The sequence below is a fragment of the Anolis sagrei genome, chromosome 11, assembly GCF_037176765.1.
Source record: "Anolis sagrei isolate rAnoSag1 chromosome 11, rAnoSag1.mat, whole genome shotgun sequence".
In the NCBI taxonomy this organism is placed as follows: Eukaryota; Metazoa; Chordata; class Lepidosauria; order Squamata; family Dactyloidae; genus Anolis; species Anolis sagrei.
In genome coordinates this window covers 9650578-9669743 of record NC_090031.1, presented here as the reverse complement: position 1 = coordinate 9669743, position 19166 = coordinate 9650578, and the positions used below count along the sequence as shown (strand labels likewise).

At 44.8% G+C, this 19166-nt stretch overlaps 1 protein-coding gene across 9 annotated transcripts in view; it reads right to left on the bottom strand.

Moving 5' to 3' along the window:
• CACNA1B (calcium voltage-gated channel subunit alpha1 B) overlaps window positions 1-19166 on the bottom strand; it is a 353504-nt gene that overhangs the window by 214867 nt on the left and 119471 nt on the right. For all 9 annotated transcript variants that reach the window (XM_067471871.1, XM_067471870.1, XM_067471872.1 and 6 more), the window contains exons 4-6: window positions 13343-13434; window positions 8105-8257; window positions 4418-4602 (exon numbers count right to left, since the gene is read on the bottom strand). In XM_067471871.1, the coding sequence (XP_067327972.1) occupies window positions 4418-4602; window positions 8105-8257; window positions 13343-13434 (430 nt within the window). The remainder of the gene's footprint in view (window positions 1-4417; window positions 4603-8104; window positions 8258-13342; window positions 13435-19166) is intronic.

Genomic DNA, 19166 nt, shown 5'->3' with positions numbered 1-19166 from the left:
AGCAGCTCAGTGCTTTAACCCACTGTGCCACCAGGGGCTCACGTAGCAGATAGAAAATAGAAATGTGAGTGGATAAATAGTTACCGCTTTAAGCAGGGAGGTAATAAAAATAGGGAGGTAATAAAAGGTGATTTGATTGAGAGGATGTCTACATCGAAGATGTGGAAGATGGAGTGACAGCACCCCATGTGGTCGGAGTTGAGCACAGCCTCCAGATGCCGGAAATGGAAAAATATGGGAAAGCCTTTACCTCTGTTTAGGTATCATCTGTCCTTGTTAATTGTATGACGGCATTGAATGTTTGCCATACATGTGTTCTGTAATCTGCCCTGAGTCTCCTCGGAATATAAATAAAGTATATTATAAAGTATGCTACCCATATGCCTCTCCGAGGATCATACGTTCATCGCCCCCAGACCCACTACTCCATGACCACAAAACCAATGACGCCGCCAAGTTTACGAGGCTGCCTCCAGAATAGGCATTCCCCTCCCCTGTGTCCCCTCAAACCTTTTTGCCTCATTGATGCTTTAATCTCTCTGTCTCCAGCATAAATCACTTCCCAGATAATGTCTTGCTTAGAAAGCTTTCATCGGCTTCAATTAAAAAAAAGGGAGGGGTGGAAACTCCCCGAAAGCTTAAGGCACGAACAAACGGAGCAAAGAGGAACAAAGATTTGTGTGTTCAGCGAGAACCTCCAATCCATCTGCTTGCCTTTTTATAACCCTTTAATTTATTATCAGAGGGCGAGAGATTGGAAAAGAGACACCGGAGGCAGAATGGCTGCCATGCCAATCTTTGGATACATCGAGGCGTTTGCTACAAAGTTCCTCAACCCATCTATATTCCTCACATCGATATAGCAGTGCCTTGTTTCCAAAGACTGTGTATAAATTCCTGAGGCAGCACATTTCCTTGCTCAAAAGACCAGCCAAGCTGATTGGAAACAATGCAACTGGGAATGTCTTATTGTGCTGATCGGTGGAGTTTTGTTCCACGCCGTTCCTCCTGGAGTTTCACAAAATGTTGCAACTAAGGTAAGCTTCACAGAGGGGGAAAATGCCATTTGGGTTAAACATATACAAGACATTGTCATTGGAAACATACAAACCAGATAAATCCTATCCATTACGCTTCGCTAGGAATCTCTCGGCATAATATTATGGTCAACTTATGTCCTGAGCGGACACAATATTCATGCTGGAGGACCGACATGCCTAGAGAAGTGTTTTCTCTAAGAACCTCTGCCATATGAAGCTGGAGGATCCACTCCAGTTTTGATAGCAGTATATTCACAATTGCTCTGGGTTGTACATGAGTTTTCCAAGTGCTGAACTCGACTTAACAATAGCGTTCAGGGTTTGGATAGCTCCTTTGGAACTGTTGTGGAAACACTATCATGCTTCCCTTTGGGTTCAAGTTTCCTCCCAGCTCTATCAGTCTTTGATTTGAAACTACTAGGGGTTGTAAACTACCTCTGGCATGTGAAGCTGGACTAGGATTTGGGAGATCTGCTCCAGTTTTGATAGCAATATATTCACAACTTCTCAGGGTTGTACATGAGTTTTCCAAGTGATGAACCCGACTTGACAATAGCGTTCAGGGTTTGGATAGCTCCTTTGGAACTGTTGTAGAAACACGATCATGCTTCCCTTTGGGTTCAAGGGTCTCCCCAGCTCTATCAGTCTTTGATTTGAAACTACTAGGGGTTGTAAACAACCTCTGGCATGTGAAGCTGGACTAGGATTTGGGGGATCTACTCCAGTTTTGATAGCAGTATATTCACAACTGCTCCAGGTTGTACATGAGTTTTCCAAGTGCTGAACCCAACTTGACAATAGCGTTCAGGGTTTGGATAGCTCCTTTGGAACTATTGTAGAAACACAATCATGCTTCCCTTTGGATTCAAGGCTCTTCCCAGCTCTATCAGTCTTTGATTTGAAACTACTAGGGGTTGTAAACAACCTCTGGCATGTGAAGCTGGACTAGGATTTGGGGGATCTACTCCAGTTTTGATAACAGTATATTCACAATTTCTCAGGGTTGTACATGAGTTTTCCAAGTGATGAACCCGACTTGACAATAGTGTTCAGGGTTTGGATAGCTCCTTAGGAACTGTTGTAGAAACACAATCATGCTTCCCTTTGGGTTCAAGGCTCTTCCCAGCTCTATCACTCTTTGATTTGAAACTACTAGGGGTTGTAAACAACCTCTGGCATGTGAAGCTGGACTAGGATTTGAGGGATCTATTCCAGTTTTGATAGCAGTATATTCACAACTGCTCAGGGTTGTACATGAGTTTTCCAAGTGATGAACCCAACTTGACGAGGGGGAAACTGCCATTTGGGTTAAACATATACAAGACTTTTGTCACTGAAAACATATAAACCAGATAAATCCTATCCATTACACTTCTCTGGGAATCTCTTGGCATAATATTATGGTCAACTTCTGTCCTGAGTGGACACAATATTCATGCTGGAGGACCGACAAATGCCTAGAGAAGTGTTCTCTCTAAGAACCTCTGGCATGTGAAGCTGGACTAGGATTTGGAGGATCTACAGTTTTGATAGCAGTATATTCACAACTGCTCTGGGTTGTACATGAGTTTTTCAAGTGCTGAACTCAACTTAACAATAGCGTTCAGGATTTGGATAGCTCCTTTGGAACTGTTGTAGAAACACGATCATGCTTCCCTTTGGGTTCAAGTTTCCTCCCAGCTCTATCAGTCTTTGATTTGAAACTACTAGGGGTTGTAAACTATCTCTGGCATGTGAAGCTGGACTAGGATTTGGGAGATCTGCTCCAGTTTTGATAGCAATATATTCACAACTTCTCAGGGTTGTACATGAGTTTTCCAAGTGATGAACCCGACTTGACAATAGCATTCAGAATTTGGATAGCTCCTTTGGAACTGTTGTAGAAACACAATCATGCTTCCCTTTAGGTTCAAGGCTCTTCCCAGCTCTATCAGTCTTTGATTTGAAACTACTAGGGGTTGTAAACAACCTCTGCATGTGAAGCTGGACTAGGATTTGGGGGGTCTACTCCAGTTTTGATAGCAGTATATTCACAACTGCTCCACGTTGTACATGAGTTTTCCAAGTGATGAACCCAACTTGACAATAGCGATCAGGATTTGGATAGCTCCTTTGGAACTGTTGTGGAAACACGATCATGCTTCCCTTTGGGTTCAAGTTTCCTCCCAGATCTATCAGTCTTTGATTTGAAACTACTAGGGGTTGTAAACTACCTCTGGCATGTGAAGCTGGACTAGGATTTGGGGGATCTACTCCAGTTTTGATAGCAGTATATTTACAACTTCTCAGGGTTGTACATGAGTTTTCCAAGTGATGAACCCGACTTGACAAGGGGGAAAATGCCATTTGAGTTAAACATATACAAGACATTGGTCACTGGAAACATACAAACCAGACAAATCCTATCCATTAGGCTTCGCTAGGAATCTCTCGGCATAATATTATGGTCAACTTCTGTCCTGAGTAGACACAATATTCATGCTGGAGGACCAACAAATGCCTAGAGAAGTGTTCTCTCTAAGAACCTCTCGCATGTGAAGCTGGACTAGAATGTGGGGGGTCTATTCCAGTTTTGATAGCAATATATTCTCAACTGCTCTGGGTTGTACATGAGTTTTCCAAGTGATGAACCCGACTTGACAATAGCGTTCAGGGTTTGGATAGTTCCTTTGGAACTGTTGTAGAAACACAATCATGCTTCCCTTTGGGTTCAAGGCTCTTCCCAGCTCTATCACTCTTTGATTTGAAACTACTAGGGGTTGTAAACAACCTCTGGCATGTGAAGCTGGACTAGGATTTGAGGGATCTATTCCAGTTTTGATAGCAGTATATTCACAACTGCTCAGGGTTGTACATGAGTTTTCCAAGTGATGAACCCAACTTGATGAGGGGGAAACTGCCATTTGGGTTAAACATATACAAGACTTTTGTCACTGGAAACATATAAACCAGATAAATCCTATCCATTACACTTCTCTGGGAATCTCTTGGCATAATATTATGGTCAACTTCTGTCCTGAGCAGACACAATATTCATGCTGGAGAACCGACAAATGCCTAGAGAAGTGTTCTCTCTAAGAACCTCTGGTATGTGAAGCTGGACTAGGATTTGGGGGATCTACTCCAGTTTTGATAGCAGTATATTCACAACTTCTCAGGGTTGTACATGAGTTTTCCAAGTGCTGAACCCAACTTGACAATAGCGTTCAGGTTTGGATAGCTCCTTTGGAACTGTTGTAGAAACACGATCATGCTTCCCTTTGGGTTCAAGGCTCTTCCCAGCTCTATCAGTCTTTGATTTGAAACTACTAGGGGTTGTAAACAACTAAAAACACACCTACAGATCCTGCATCACCAGTCCCACCAGTTGCACTTACATTGTAGAGGATGTCTGTCCAGCCCTCCATGGTGATGCACTGGAAGACGGTGAGCACAGCAAACAGGATGTTGTCAAAGTTGGTGATTCCAAAGTTGGGACCCTCCCAGTATTTCCTGCATATTCCGACATCACACATTCTGGCAGGCTTCTCTTCTCCACATGGGAAATCTCCCAGCCTCTCTCCTGTGAAGAAGAAGCAAGTAGAAGTAAAGGCCGAAAGGGAGTGGGTACAGGGGACTTCCAAACATAACAAAAGTGAGAACTTCCAGATTCTGAGAACGCAAGCAATCCCAAATACCATGAAAGTGAGAATTTCTCAGAGACTCAAGTAAAAGCTATTTCAACCATGGAACCAACTGAGAAGGTGATCAACTTTTCTTTGCTAGATGTTTCTATGAAAAAGTTAGGTGCCTCCTTACACAATATCCCAAAAAAGCTCAAACACTGGCATAACCCACACCGTTGCTTGCCCAAATCATCAAGGAAGATACAGTCTCACCTACCTCATAGGAAACCTGCTACAAAACAGAAGCTTCTTTGTTGAGTTCCAGGGACAGAGAAGCAGATGGCGGAAACAGAAGAACGGCCTGCCTCAGGGGAGCGTGCTTGCTCCATCCATGTTCAACATCTACACAAACGACCAGCCACTGCCAGAAGGGACAGAGAGCTTCATCTATGCTAGTGATCATGCCATTACTGCTCAAGCAGGGAATATTGAGATGGTTGAACAGAAACTCTCCGAAGCTCTAGATGCTCTTACTGCCTATTACAGGGAAAACCAGCTGATCCCTAACCCATCTAAAACACAGACATGTGCTTTTCATCTCAAGAAATCAAGAAATAGTTTTCTAAGATCTACAGAGACACTTGCTGGAACACCCCAGCAAGCGAGAGTCCAAAAGTGGCAGGCTCAAACCCAGAACCTCAATCAATGGCTGATACCAAATGAGAGACTCCCCCCTGGGCACACAGAAGACTGGGCGACTTGGAAGATGCTGAACAGACTGCGCTCTGGCACCACGAGATGCAGAGCCAATCTTAAGAAACAGGGCTACAAAGTGGAATCCACGACATGCGATTGCGGAGAAGAGCAAACCACTGACCACCTGCTGCAATGCAACCTGAGCCCTGCCACATGCATAACTGAAGAGAGATATTGACAAACTGGAATATGTCCAGAGGAGGGGGACTAAAATGATCAAGGGTCTGGAGAACAAGCCCTATGAAGAGTGGCTTAAAGAGCTGGGCATGTTTAGCCGGAAGAAGAGAAGACTGAGAGGAGACATGATATCCATGTGAGAGGAAGTCACAGAGATGAGGGAACAAGCTTGTTTTCTGCTTCCCTGGAGACTAGGACACGGAACAATGGCTTCAAACTACAAGAAAGGAGATTCCATCTGAACATTAGGAAGAACTTCCTGACTGTGAGAGCTGTTCAGCAGTGGAACTCTCTGCCCCGGAATGTGGTGGAGGCTTTTAAACAGAGGCTGGATGGCCATCTGTCAGGGGTGCTTTGAATGTAATATTCCGGCTTCTTGGCAGGGGGTTGGACTGGATGGCCCATGAGGTCTCTTCCGATTCTCTGATTCTAGGATGCATGAGGATGAATGGATGTGTATGGGTAGTATGAATGCGGAGTAAAAATCCAATTCCCTTCTTTGTTTAGTAGGTTGTTTGTGGATTCAATGTAGTTACATAGAAGCTGTATGTCTTTATGTCTAATGACCTGCTCACGTTCGTCTTCCCCCATAAAACTGTTTCCACTACTTCTCATTTCCCTGAGCATCTCATCTGCTCTCCTTCCCCCTGAAGACCCAATGGCGAAGATATCTGCACTGTGGTCCCTATCTCAGAAATCAATCCCCATTGTTTGACTCTTCCTTCCCATCCCATCAATATTCTGCAAGACTGTCTTGTCTGACAGCTCTCTCCCTGACCTACTTTTGCCTGTTTGGAAGGACTGCTGCTCCACAAGAGGAGACTCACATTGCTTTGCACAAATGAGGACGGGTCACGTTCAAGATGCCTCCATGGAGATTACCAGAGGCTGGTCAGATGAACAATGTTTGCCTTTCTGGGTACTCAAGGGATGCTGGTTACAGGAAAGCTCCATGATCTTGCTACAAAGTTCCTGCAAACACCATCACTCTCCTTGATCTGTGCCATGAAATCCTTATAGCTTATTGGTTCTCAACCTTCCTAATGCCATGACCTCTTAAGACAGTTCCTCATGTTGTGGTGACCCCCAACCATAAAATTATTTTCGTTGCTACTTAGTAACTGTAATTTTGCTACTGTTATGAATTGTCATATAAATATCTGATAGGCACGTAATTTTCATTCAATTGACCAAATTTGGCACAAATACCCCATATACCCAAATTTGAATACTGGTGGGGTTGGGAGGGGGATTGATTTTGTCATTTGGGAGTTGTAGTTGCTGGGATTTATAGTTGACCTACAATCAAAGAGCATTCTGAACTCCACCAATGATGGAATTGAGCCAAACTTGCCACACAGAACTCTCAAGACCAACAGAAAATACTGGAAGGGTTTTGTTAGCATTGACCTTGAGTTTTGGAGTTGTAGTTCACAGACATCCAGAGAGGACTCAAACAATGACAAATCTGGACCAAACTTGGCATGAATACTCCATATGCCCAAATGCGAACACTGGTGGAGTTTATGGAAAGTAGACGTTGACATTTGGGAGTTGTAGTTGCTGTGATTTATAGTTCACCTACAATCAAAGAGCATTCTTAACTCCACCAATGATGGAATTGAAACAAACTTGCCACACAGAACTCCCAAGACTAATAGAAAATACTGTAAGGGTTTCATGGGCCTTGAGTTTTGGAGTTGTAGTTCACCTACATCCAGAGAGGACTCAAACAATGATAGATCTGGACCAAACTTCGCATGAAAACTCAATATGCCCAAATGTGAACACTGGTGGAGTTTGGGGAAAATAGACCTTGACATTTGGGAGTTGTAGTTGCTGGGATTTATAGTTCATCTACAATCAAAGAGAATTCTGAACCCCACCAAAAATAGAATTGGGCCAAACTTGGTACACAGAACCTCCATGACCAGCAAAAAAATACTGGAGATCTTTGGGCAAAATTCACCTAGATTTGGGGGAGTTGTAGTTCACCTACATCCAGTGAGAACTGTGAACTGAACAACGATGGATCTGGACCAAACTTGGCACATATACATGATATGTTGAAATGTGATTACTGGAGGGGTTTGGGGGGTGGGGTTTGACCTTCCTTTCTGGGAGTTGTAGTTTACCCTACAGCCAGAGAGCACACTGAACCCCACCGATGATGCATCTAAAGCAATCTTGCCCACCAAAACAAACTTACTTTCCTTTCCTGCTTGGTACAAAGTGATACTTCCTCCCACTATTTTGAGAAGGGCTGCAGAGAAAGGCAGAGGCATTCAGGCTCACAGTTTGTGACGTTGGGGAGACAGCTGGTCCCAGGTTTCCCATGCAGCTGAAACATCCCTGATTCGGGAATTGAGACCTATCAATCTGCCAATGTTTTTGATTCAATTCAGAAAGGAAACTGCTGCATCGGAAAAGCATGAGAATGGAGCTTCTGTATGTAGAATGGGAACCACATCAAGCTAAGTTGGCACCACATAAGCTAAGTTGGAGAGCATCCATGTGGCATCTCACCTGTTTCGTTGGAGAAGCAGGCTTTGTGGAACTTGCCCATGTAGAACTCCAGTCCGATGATGGCAAACATCACAATGGCGAAGAAGAGGAGGAGCCCGATCTGAAGAAGAGGCACCATCGCCTTCATGATGGACTTGAGGACAACCTGTAAACCTAAACAAGAAGGTCCAAGCAGAGTCAACCTTTGCAGAAGGAAGCATTTACTTAAAATATGGTATCTAGCAGAGTGTGATGGCGCAAGTGGCGTCACCTATATGCAGAACTGTTCGTTGCAAGATTTAAACTGTTGTATCATGCTTAATCCTGCCCTTTTACCCTGTATATGTATAGTTGGATTGAATGGTTATTTATAGCTGTCAGTCAATGTTGTTTGCACCAGTTATATTGCTGCCTCAGCTCAATTGTTTGGCTCCACCTCGTCCTGGAGGAAGGGAGCGCTTTCCTTTTCCATTCCACCATCAGACTTTATATCAGATGGACATGAGAAAGAGACTTGGCTCTAAAGCCCCTGATTAAGTTACCTCTCAGCACCAATTCTGAGGTTCTTACCCTTGAGACTTATGCTTCATGTTCAGATCAACCTGGACGATGTTGAGAAGTCTCAAGCACCTTCAAACCAGTCCTTTGGCACCAGAGGAAGGCTTTGTCCCTTCGAATATAGGCCATTGGAATTCGGGTTGTGATTATTCCGATATTCACAGCCATTGAGAAAGAGGGAACTTGGAAAAGCTTCTCAGCTGCAAAACTCCTTGGACCCAAGACAACCAGAGACTGTAATGTATATTTTCCTTTACCCCTTTGAAACTTCCAGCTTATTGCCTTAAAGAGATAACTCTTTGTGAACAATAAAACCTATTTTGAGTTATCTACAGTGTTTTGGTCTTTGGGAGTTCCAATTTTCCTAAAGGAGGGCAAGAAGCAATCCCCTGGGGGGTTTCACTAAGAGTTATAACCCCCAGGCGCGAAGGCACACAGAGCTTGGAAGCTCACATTTTACAGTGGTGCCATCCCCAGTTATTAGTTACTTTTCATAGTGGCATTGGTAATCCATGCATTTCTATTTGGAGATTCCAAACCTCTACTTATTTTGGATAGAAATACTGTTCAACTTGGAGAATTTCAAAGGGAGGAAACAAAGTCTCAGTCCCAATTTGATCCCTTCTGCAAACTTATTGGTCATGCCTTCGAACCCTTCCTCTGAGTCAGTGTTTCTCAACCTGGAGGTCGGGACCCCTGGGGGGTCATGAGTGGGGGTCAGATGGGTCATCAAAGACCATCAGGGAGCGTTGAGATGGTTGAACAGAAGCTCTCCAAAGCTCTAGGTGCTCTTACTGCCTATTACAGGGAAAACCAACTGATCCCCAACCCATCTAAAATACAGACATGTGCCTTTCATCTCAAGAACAGACAAGCATCCCGAGCTCTAAGGATGACCTGGGAAGGAATCCCACTTGCAGGACACCCAAATACCTGGGAGTCACTCTGGACTGTGCTCTTACCTACAAGAAGCACTGCCTGAACATCAAGCAAAAAGTGGGTGCTAGAAACAATATCATACAAAAGCTGACTGGCACAACCTGGAGATCACAACCAGACACAGTGAAGACATTTGCCCCTGCGCTATGCTACTCTGCTGCTGAGTATGCATGCCCAGTGTGGAACACATCTCACCACACTAAAACAGTGGATGTGGCTCTTAATGAGACATGCCACATTATCACGGGGTGTCTGCGCCCTACACCAATGGAGAAATTACACTGTCTAGCCGGTATTGCACCACCTGACATCCGCCAGGAAGTAGCAGCCAATAATGAAAGGACCAAGGCAGTGACATCTCCAGCTCATCCCCTGTTTGAGTATCAGCCAGCACGTCAAAGACTTAAATCTAGAAATAGTTTTCTAAGATCTACAGAGACACTTACTGGAACACCTCAGCAAGCGAGAGTCCAAAAGTGGCAGGCTCAAACCCAGAACCTCAATCCATGGCTGATACCAAATGAGAGACTCCCTCCTGGGCACACAGAAGACTGGGCGACTTGGCAGGAGCTGAACAGACTGTGCTCTGGCACCACGAGATGCAGAGTCAACCTTCAGAAATGGGGCTACAAAGTGGAATCCTTGACATGCGAGTGTGGAGAAGAGCAAACCACTGACCACCTGCTGCAATGCACCCTGAGCCCTGCCACATGCACAATGGAGGACCTTCTTGCGGCAACACCAGAAGCACTCCAAGTGGCCAGATACTGGTCAAAGGACATTTAACCAACTACCAAGCTTCCAAATGTTGTGTTTTTCTATCTGTTTGCTTGTTTTGTTCTGTTAGAAATGTAATACAATGGTCTGGTTGCCCCTGACATGGTAAATAAATCAATAAAATCAGAAAACACAGTATTTTCTGTTGGTCATTGGGGTTCTGTGTGGGAAGTTTGGCCCAATTTTATTGTTGGTGGGGTTCAGAATGCTCTTTGATTATAGGTAAACTATAAATCCCAGCAGAAACAACTCCCAAATGTCAAGTCCATCTTCTCCAAACTCCACCAGTGTTCACTTTTGGGCAGAATGAGTATGCGTGCATCATTGTTTGAGTCCACTGTGCTCTAGGTGAACTACAACTCCAAAACTCAAGGTCAATGCCGACCAAAGCCTTCCAGTATTTTCTGTTGGTCTTGGGAGTCCTGTGTGCCAAGTTTGGTTCAATTCTATCATCGGTGGAGTTCAGAATGCTTTTTGATTGTAGGGGAACTATGAATCCCAGCAACAAGAACTCCCAAATGACAAAATCAAACACTGGTATGCACATTTGGGCATGCCATGGGGTTCCCCTCAACATGAGGAACTGTATTAAGGGGTCACGGCATTAGGAAGGTTGGGAAACATTGGTCTAAGTCATTAATACAGAAGTTGAACAGAACCGGGCCCAGGACGGAGCCATGCTTATGGCACTCCACTCGTCACTCCCGTTGGGTCAGTCAACCGCCATGCCCTTCTCCAGCATAAGATACATTTTCAATTATATCAAGAGAGAGAGATAAGCGCCTCCAAAGTCAAGGAGACGGCAGAGTCAGATAATTTTATGCAGACGCTGCAGAATGAAACAAAAGCTGCAGTCACATAGCCAGCTGCTAGGAAGCTCCGGAGCTGAAAGGACCATTTTCCTGAGCCAGGAAGCATTGTTGAGGTCTTTTGCTCCTGTTATGAATCCTAATGTAAATATCTGATATGCAGGATGTATTTTCATTCACTGGACCAAACTTGGCACAAATACCCGATACACCCAAAATTGAATACTGGTAGGGTTCTGGGAGGATTGATTTTGTCATTTGGGAGTTGTAGTTGCTGGGATTTATAGTTCACCTACAATCAAAGAGCATTCTGAACTCCACCAGCGATGGAATCAAACCAAACCTGGCACACAGAACTCCCAAGACCAACAGAAAATACTGGAAGGGACTGGTGAGAATTGATCTTGACTTTGGGACCAAACTTGGCATGAATATTCAATATGCCCAAATCTGACCACTGGTGGAGTTTAGGGAAAATAGACTTTGACATTTGGGAGTTGTAGTTGCTGGAATTTATAGTTCACCTACAATCAAAGAACATTCTGAACTCGACCAATGATGGAATCGAATCAAACTTGGCACACAGAACTCCCAAGACCAAAAGAAAATACTGGAAGGGTCTGGTGCATATTGATCTTGACTTTTGGAGTTGTAGTTTACCTACATCCAGAGAGCACTGTGGACTCAAACCATGATAGACTGGGACCAAGCCTGACATGAATACTCAATATGCCAAAATGTGAACACTGGTGGAATTTGGGGAAAATAGACCTTGACATTTGGGAGTTCTACTTGCTGGGATTTATAGTTCACCTACAATCAAAGAGCATTCTGAACCCCATCAACGATGGAATTGAACCAAACCTGGCACACAGAACTCCCATGACCAACAGAAAATACTGGAAGGGTCTGGTGGGAATTGACATTGAGTTTGGGAGATGTAGTTCACCTACATCCAGAGAGCACTGTGAACCATGACCAACAGAAAATACTGGAAGGGTCTGGTAGGAATTGATATTGAGTTTGGGAGATGTACATCCAAGACCTCTGTGGACTCAAACCATGATAGATCAGGACCAAACTTGGCATGAATACTCAATATGCCTGAATGTGAATACTGGTGGAGTTTGAGGAAATTAGACCTTGACATTTGGGAGTTGTAGTTGCTATGATTTATAATTCACCTACAATCAAATAGCATTTTGAATTCCACCAACGACGGAATCGAACCAAACCTGGCACACCGAACTCCCAGGGTCTGATGGGAATTGACCTTGAGTTTGGGAGTTGTAGTTCACCTGCATCCAGAGATTACTGTGGACTTAAACCATGATAGATCTGGACCAAACTTGACATGAATACTCAATATGCCCAATGTGAATAGTGGTGGAGTTTGGGGAAAATACACCTTGACATTTGGGAGTTGCACCAAACTTGGCACAAATGCTCAATATGTCCAAATGTAGAGTTTGGAGAAAATAGATCTTGACATTTGGGAGTTGTAGTTGCTGGGATGTATAGTTCACCTATAGCATTCTGAATCCCACCAACGATAGAATTGGGCCAAATTTTCCACACAGAAATCCCATGCCTTGAAGGAACTCACTGGTGTGAGCCTCCCTCCAGCCTTGCACGCTCTCCCTCACCCCGCACATGCGCACCACATATGCTTGCTCTCCCCTCCCTGCTTGAAGTCTCAGAAACAGCCCTCCCCTTGGCTGAGAGGCTGGTCAATCACAGTGGAGGAGGGTTTTTGGTGTGAGGATTTGCCACCTGTTTCCAAAAAAGAAGAGAAGGACATGCCAAGAGATCTTCAGCTTTCTCATCCAAAGGAATTCCTAAGACCATCAGAAATACATGTTTTGCACTGGTCTATGGCGACCCCTCTGAAACCCCCCAGGTGTCTCGACCCTTAGGTTGAGAAATGCTGTTCTGGTACATAACGGTCATTGCAAAGATCACAAATAACAGTCCCCAGATCTCCATATTCCTTTCGGACTTCAATTCCAGGAATCCCCGGATTTGTTCAGGCTGCAGCTCGCAGAACATCTCAGAGGGAGAGAGGACATGTTCCATGTTCCGGCTAAATGTCTTCACTGGAGAGTCTTCCCTAACCTGCCACAGTATCGATATGTTTGACTACATCTCCCACCATCCCCAGGCAATGTATACTCACTTGGGATTCCTGAGACAAGCTTCAGTGGCCTCAATACTCTCACGGCTCTCAGAGTCCGTAGATCGAACTGGGTCCCAGCTGTGGCAAGGATCCTAGTGGTGGGAGGAGGGAGCGGAAAGAGGAGAAACAGAAAGAAAAGAGGTTTCATGTAACACCAAGCAAAGCAACTACAGTCCAAAGAGACTCAAGAAGCATGTAATGAATGATGGATTCATCCAAAGGTGAGGAACCTCCTTCCACTTCTACTAAGTTCAGAGATATTCTCAGAGGTTGGATTCCGGTGCAAACTACCATGTTTTGCCTTCCAGTTCTTCCCGAGAAGAGGCATTTCAGACTTTTGGAACGGGAAGAACTACTTGTCCACATCTCTGGATCAAATCCAAACCCAAATGCTGCCATAGAGAGGAATTGGTGCCCATTTCAGGAACCACCGATGTGTACAATAGGAGAGCCATCTGACATGGCACTGACGAAAACAAAGACAGATTTGTATCCACTTGGTTCTTACACCATGAATCATTGCTCGGTTCTCAATCAATATCATATGAAAGCTGACTGGCACAACCTGGGGATCACAACCAGACACAGTGAAGACATCTGCCGTTGCGCTGTGCTACTCTGCTGCTGAGTATGCATGCCCAGTGTGGAACACATCTCACCACACTAAAACAGTGGATGTGGCTCTTAATGAGACATGCCACATTATGCCACAAGCTGACTGGCACAACCTGGGGATCACAACCAGACACAGTGAAGACATCTGCCCCTGCGCTATGCTACTCTGCTGCTGAGTATGCATGCCCAGTGTGGAACACATCTCACCACACTAAAACAGTGGATGTGGCTCTTAATGAGACATGCCGCATTATGCCACAAGCTGACTGGCACAACCTGGGAATCACAACCAGACACAGTGAAAACATCTGCCCTTGCGCTATGCTACTCTGCTGCTGAGTATGCATGCCCAGTGTGGAACACATCTCACCACACTAAAACAGTGGATGTGGCTCTTAATGAGACATGCCGCATTATGCCACAAGCTGACTGGCACAACCTGGGAATCACAACCAGACACAGTGAAGACATCTGCCCTTGCGCTATGCTACTCTGCTGCTGAGTATGCATGCCCAGTGTGGAACACATCTCACCACACTAAAACAGTGGATGTGGCTCTTAATGAGACATGCCGCATTATGCCGCAAGCTGACTGGCACAACCTGGGGATCACAACCAGACACAGTGAAGACATCTGCCCCTGCGCTATGCTACTCTGCTGCTGAGTATGCATGCCCAGTGTGGAACACATCTCACCACACTAAAACAGTGGATGTGGCTCTTAATGAGACATGCCGCATTATGCCACAAGCTGACTGGCACAACCTGGGGATCACAACCAGACACAGTGAAAACATCTGCCCTTGCGCTATGCTACTCTGCTACTGAGTATGCATGCCCAGTGTGGAACACATCTCACCACACTAAAACAGTGGATGTGGCTCTTAATGAGACATGCCGCATTATGCCGCAAGCTGACTGGCACAACCTGGGGATCACAACCAGACACAGTGAAGAGAGTGGGGAGATGGAGGGAGGAAGGAGGGAAAGGGGAGAGAGAAAGGAAGGAGGGAGGAAAGCAAAGGAAGGAGTGAAAAGAGGATGGGTGGATGGAAAGAAGGCAATAAGGGAGATGAGAGGGAAGAAGGAAGGGAAGAAGGGAGAGAGAACAGAGGGAAGGAAGGAAGGGGGTAAGTGGAGTTGAGAGAGGGAAAGGAAGAAAGGAGAAGAGTAAAGGAGGGAGTGGAAAGAGGATGGATGGATGAGAAAGGAATGAAGAGAATAAAAGAGTGGGGAGAGGGAGGGAGGAGGAAAAGGGAGAGGAAGAAAGTGCAAAAGAAAGGAAGGAAAGAGAAAAGCAAAGGAGGGAGTGGAAAGAGAATGGATAGATGGATGGATGGGTGGATGGATGGGGAAGGAAGGCAATAAGGAAGGGAGGAGTGGGAGGGAGGAGAGGGAGGGAGGGAGGAAAGGTGGGAAGGTGTATATAGGAAACCATGGTAAGAAGGAAGGAAGGATGGAAGGAAGGACAGACGGACGAAAGGAAGGAAGGAAGGAAGGAAGGAAGGAAGGAAGGAAGGAAGGAAGGAAGGAAGTGCAAGAGAAAGAAAGAAAGGAGAAAAGTAAAGGAGGGAGTAGAAAAAGGATGGATGAGGAAGGAAGCGAATAAGAGAGTGTGGAGATGGAGGAAGGAAGGAGGGAAATGGGGGAAGAGAGAGGAGGGAGGAAAACAAAGGAAGGAGTGGGGAGAGGATGGGTGGATGGAAAGAAGGCAATAAGGGAGATGAGAGGGAAGAAGGAATGGAAGAAGGGAGGGAGGACGGAAGGAAGGAGGTAAGTGGAGGAGAGAGAGAGAGAGAGAGAGAAAGGATGGGAGTGGGAAGAGGATGGATGGATGAGGAAGGAATGAAGGGAATAAAAGAGTGGGGAGAGGGAGGGAGGGTGGAAGGGGGAAAGGGGAGAGGAGAGAGAAAAGAAGGAGGGAGAAGGGAAGGGAGTAAAGCAAAGGAGGGAGTAGAAAAAGGATGGATGAGGAAGGAAGCGAATAAGAGTGGGGAGATGGAGGGAGGGATGAAGGAGGGAGAAAAGTAAAGGAGTGGGAAACAGATGGGTGGATGGGGAAGGAAAGAAAGCAATAAGGGAGATGAGAGGGAAGAAGGGAGGGAGGGAGGGAGGGAGGACAGAGGGACGGAAGGAAGGAAGGAAGGAAGGAAGGAAGGAAGGAAGGAAGGGAGTAAGTGGAGTTGAGAGAAAGGAAGAAAGAAAGGAGAAGAGTAAAGGAGGGAGTGGAAAGAGGAGGGATGGGTGAGAAAGGAATGAAGGGAATAGAAGAGTGGGAAGAGGGAGGTGGGGAGAGGGAGGAAGGAGGAAAGGGAAGAGGAGAGAGAAAGGAAGAAGGGAGAAGGGAAGGAAGGAGAAAAGCAAGGGGGGGAGTGGGAAGAGGATGGATGGACGGATGGATGGATGAGGAAGGAAGGCAGTAAGGGAGAGAAAAGGGAGGGAAGGAGAAAGTGGAGTATAGGAATGGAAGGGAGGGAGGAAGAAAAGGGAGGGGAGCAATAGTGGAAGGAAAGCTGCAAGGTACCACATCTGCTACCTAAGTGGCTACTAGTAATTTGAAGCAATAACGCTCAGGCTCAGAGAGAAATCTCATCTTGAGCTCCCTCCTCACGCCAGCCCTTGCTCACTTTCCCCCCTGCATTTAATTGCTCATTTATAAAACATGGGATGCCTGGCAGAAGCAAACACTTCATCCGAAAGTTAATCATCAGACATTCCCATCAATGGCACAATTGGTCCCTGGCGGCTGCCGAGATGCCTTCTTCGCTGGGGCCCCTGCCAGCAAAAGGAAGAGATGTCTCCCCAAACTCCCCAAGTTTCACTCTCAAAGATAGATCACAGAGAAGAGCCTGGACGGGGTTTGCCGCAAGATCGGAGACAGAGCAAAGCCTTTTGGAAGATCCTCTAGACTGACCCCATATTAACTGCTGTGGCTCCATGCTATGAAATCATGGGAAGTAGTTGTATAAGGTCTTCCGGTGTCTCTGCTCAAGAGAGGCCTGGTGCCTTCCCAAATTATGGGGTGCCATTGCATTTCATCATGGCAGTTAAAAGTGGGGTCAAACTGCTTTAATTCTACAGTATAGAGGCAAAGTTGGTGCTTACTGTTATGTACTTTCAAGGGTGCATCCATATTGTAAAATTAATGCAGTTTGGCATCACTTTAACAGTCATAGTTGAATGTGGTGGAATCATGGAAGTTGTACTTTGGTAGGGCACCAGTATGCTTTGGCAGAGAATACACCTTGGAAAACTACAACTCACACAATGTTATATTATCATCATCATCAACAACAACAACAACAACAACAACAACATCCTAGCTTCCTTTCTTCAACTGGACTTAAAGCAGATAATATTGAACCATGGACTTTGGTAGGGCACCAGTATGCTTTGGCAGAGAAAACACATTGGAAAACTACAACTCACACAATGTTTTATTATTATTATCATTAACAACAACAACAACAACAACAACATCCTAACTTCCTTTCTTCAACTGGACTTAAAGCAGATAATATTGAACCATGGACTTTGGTAGGGCACCAGTATGCTTTGGCTGAGAATACACCTTGGAAAACTACAACTCACACAATGTTATATTATTATTATTATTATTATTATTATTATTATTACCAACAACAACAACAACATCCTAATTTCCTCTCTTCAACTGGACTCAAAGCAGATAATATTGAACCATGGCAATTTAAAGTAGGGCAGATCCCAATAAATCCTTCTAAAGTTCATGGGGTCAAAATAAATCAAGAGACAATTCAAATCACATCTATCTATATCTTCTATATAAATAAAAATGTAATGTTTGTTTGTGGGATTAACATAATTCAAAAACCACTGGGTGAACTGACACCAAATTTGGACACAATACACCTATCAGGCCAACAAGTGACCATCACTCATAAAAACACAGGAGAAGAGACTTAAAAAGCAAAAAAAACAACAACCCAAAAATGCATTACAACGCATACACAAAACCATATATATACACAAACACACACATATACACATATCTATATAAATAAAAATATAATGTTCGTTCAGCGATCACTCTGAACTCCACCAAAGATGGAATTGGGTCAAACGCATGCACAAAACCATACACAAACACACACATATATACATATCTATATAAATAAAAATATAATGTTCGTTCAGTGATCACTCTGAACTCCACCAAAGATGGAATTGGGTCAAACCTGGCACACAGAGCCCTCATTACCCGCTGTGATGGCACGAGTGGCGCCACCTGTGTGTTGAACTTTAAAGTGCAAAGGTTTAAACTGTATAACATACCCAAACTTGCCTAGTTTGTAAATGTATTGTTGGATTGATTGGTTATTTATAGCTGTCAATCAATGTTGTTTGCACCAGTTATATTGCTTCCTCAGCTTGGCCCCACCTCTTCCTGGAGGAGGGCAAAGCTTTTCCTTTTCCATTCCACCATCAAACTTTCTATCAGATAGACGTGAGAAAGAGACTTGACTCTAAAGCCCTTAATTAAGTTACCTCTCATCACCAATTCTGAGGTTCTTACCCTTGAGACTTATGCTTCATGTTCAGATCAACCTGGACGACGTTGAGAAGTCTCAAGCGCCTTCAAACCAGTTCTTTGGCACCAGAGGAAGGCATTGTGCCTTCAAAATATAGGCCATTGGAATTGGGGTTGTGATTATTCCGATATTCACAGCCGTTGAGAAAGAGGGACCTGGAAAAGCTTCTCAGCTGCAAAACTCCTTGGACCCAAGACAACCAGAGACTGTAATGTATATTTTCCTTTACCCCTTTGTAACTTCCAGCTTATTGCCTTAAAGGGATAACTCTTTGTGAACAATAAAACCTATTTTGAGTTATCTACAGTGTTTTGGTCCTTGGGAGTTCCAGTTTTCCAAAAGGAGGGCAAGAAGCAGTCTCCTGGGGGAAAGATGTCACGTCCATGCCTCTTTCACTAAGAGTTATAGCCCCCAGGAGCGACGGCACACCCGCAATTCTAATTTCTCTCCCCCTCTTATTGGATGGCTCCTTTTACAACATGGCTTCACTGCCCTATTCTCACAGAAATCATTGTTAACATGTTGCAGGTAACTGCATTATTTTAACATAGGATTTCCAATTTGTGCCAGGAAAAGGCATTGAGTGCCAAGGCAGCATCTGATGCCTTGAGTTCCTTGGCGCTTTCAGCCGTAGCAGC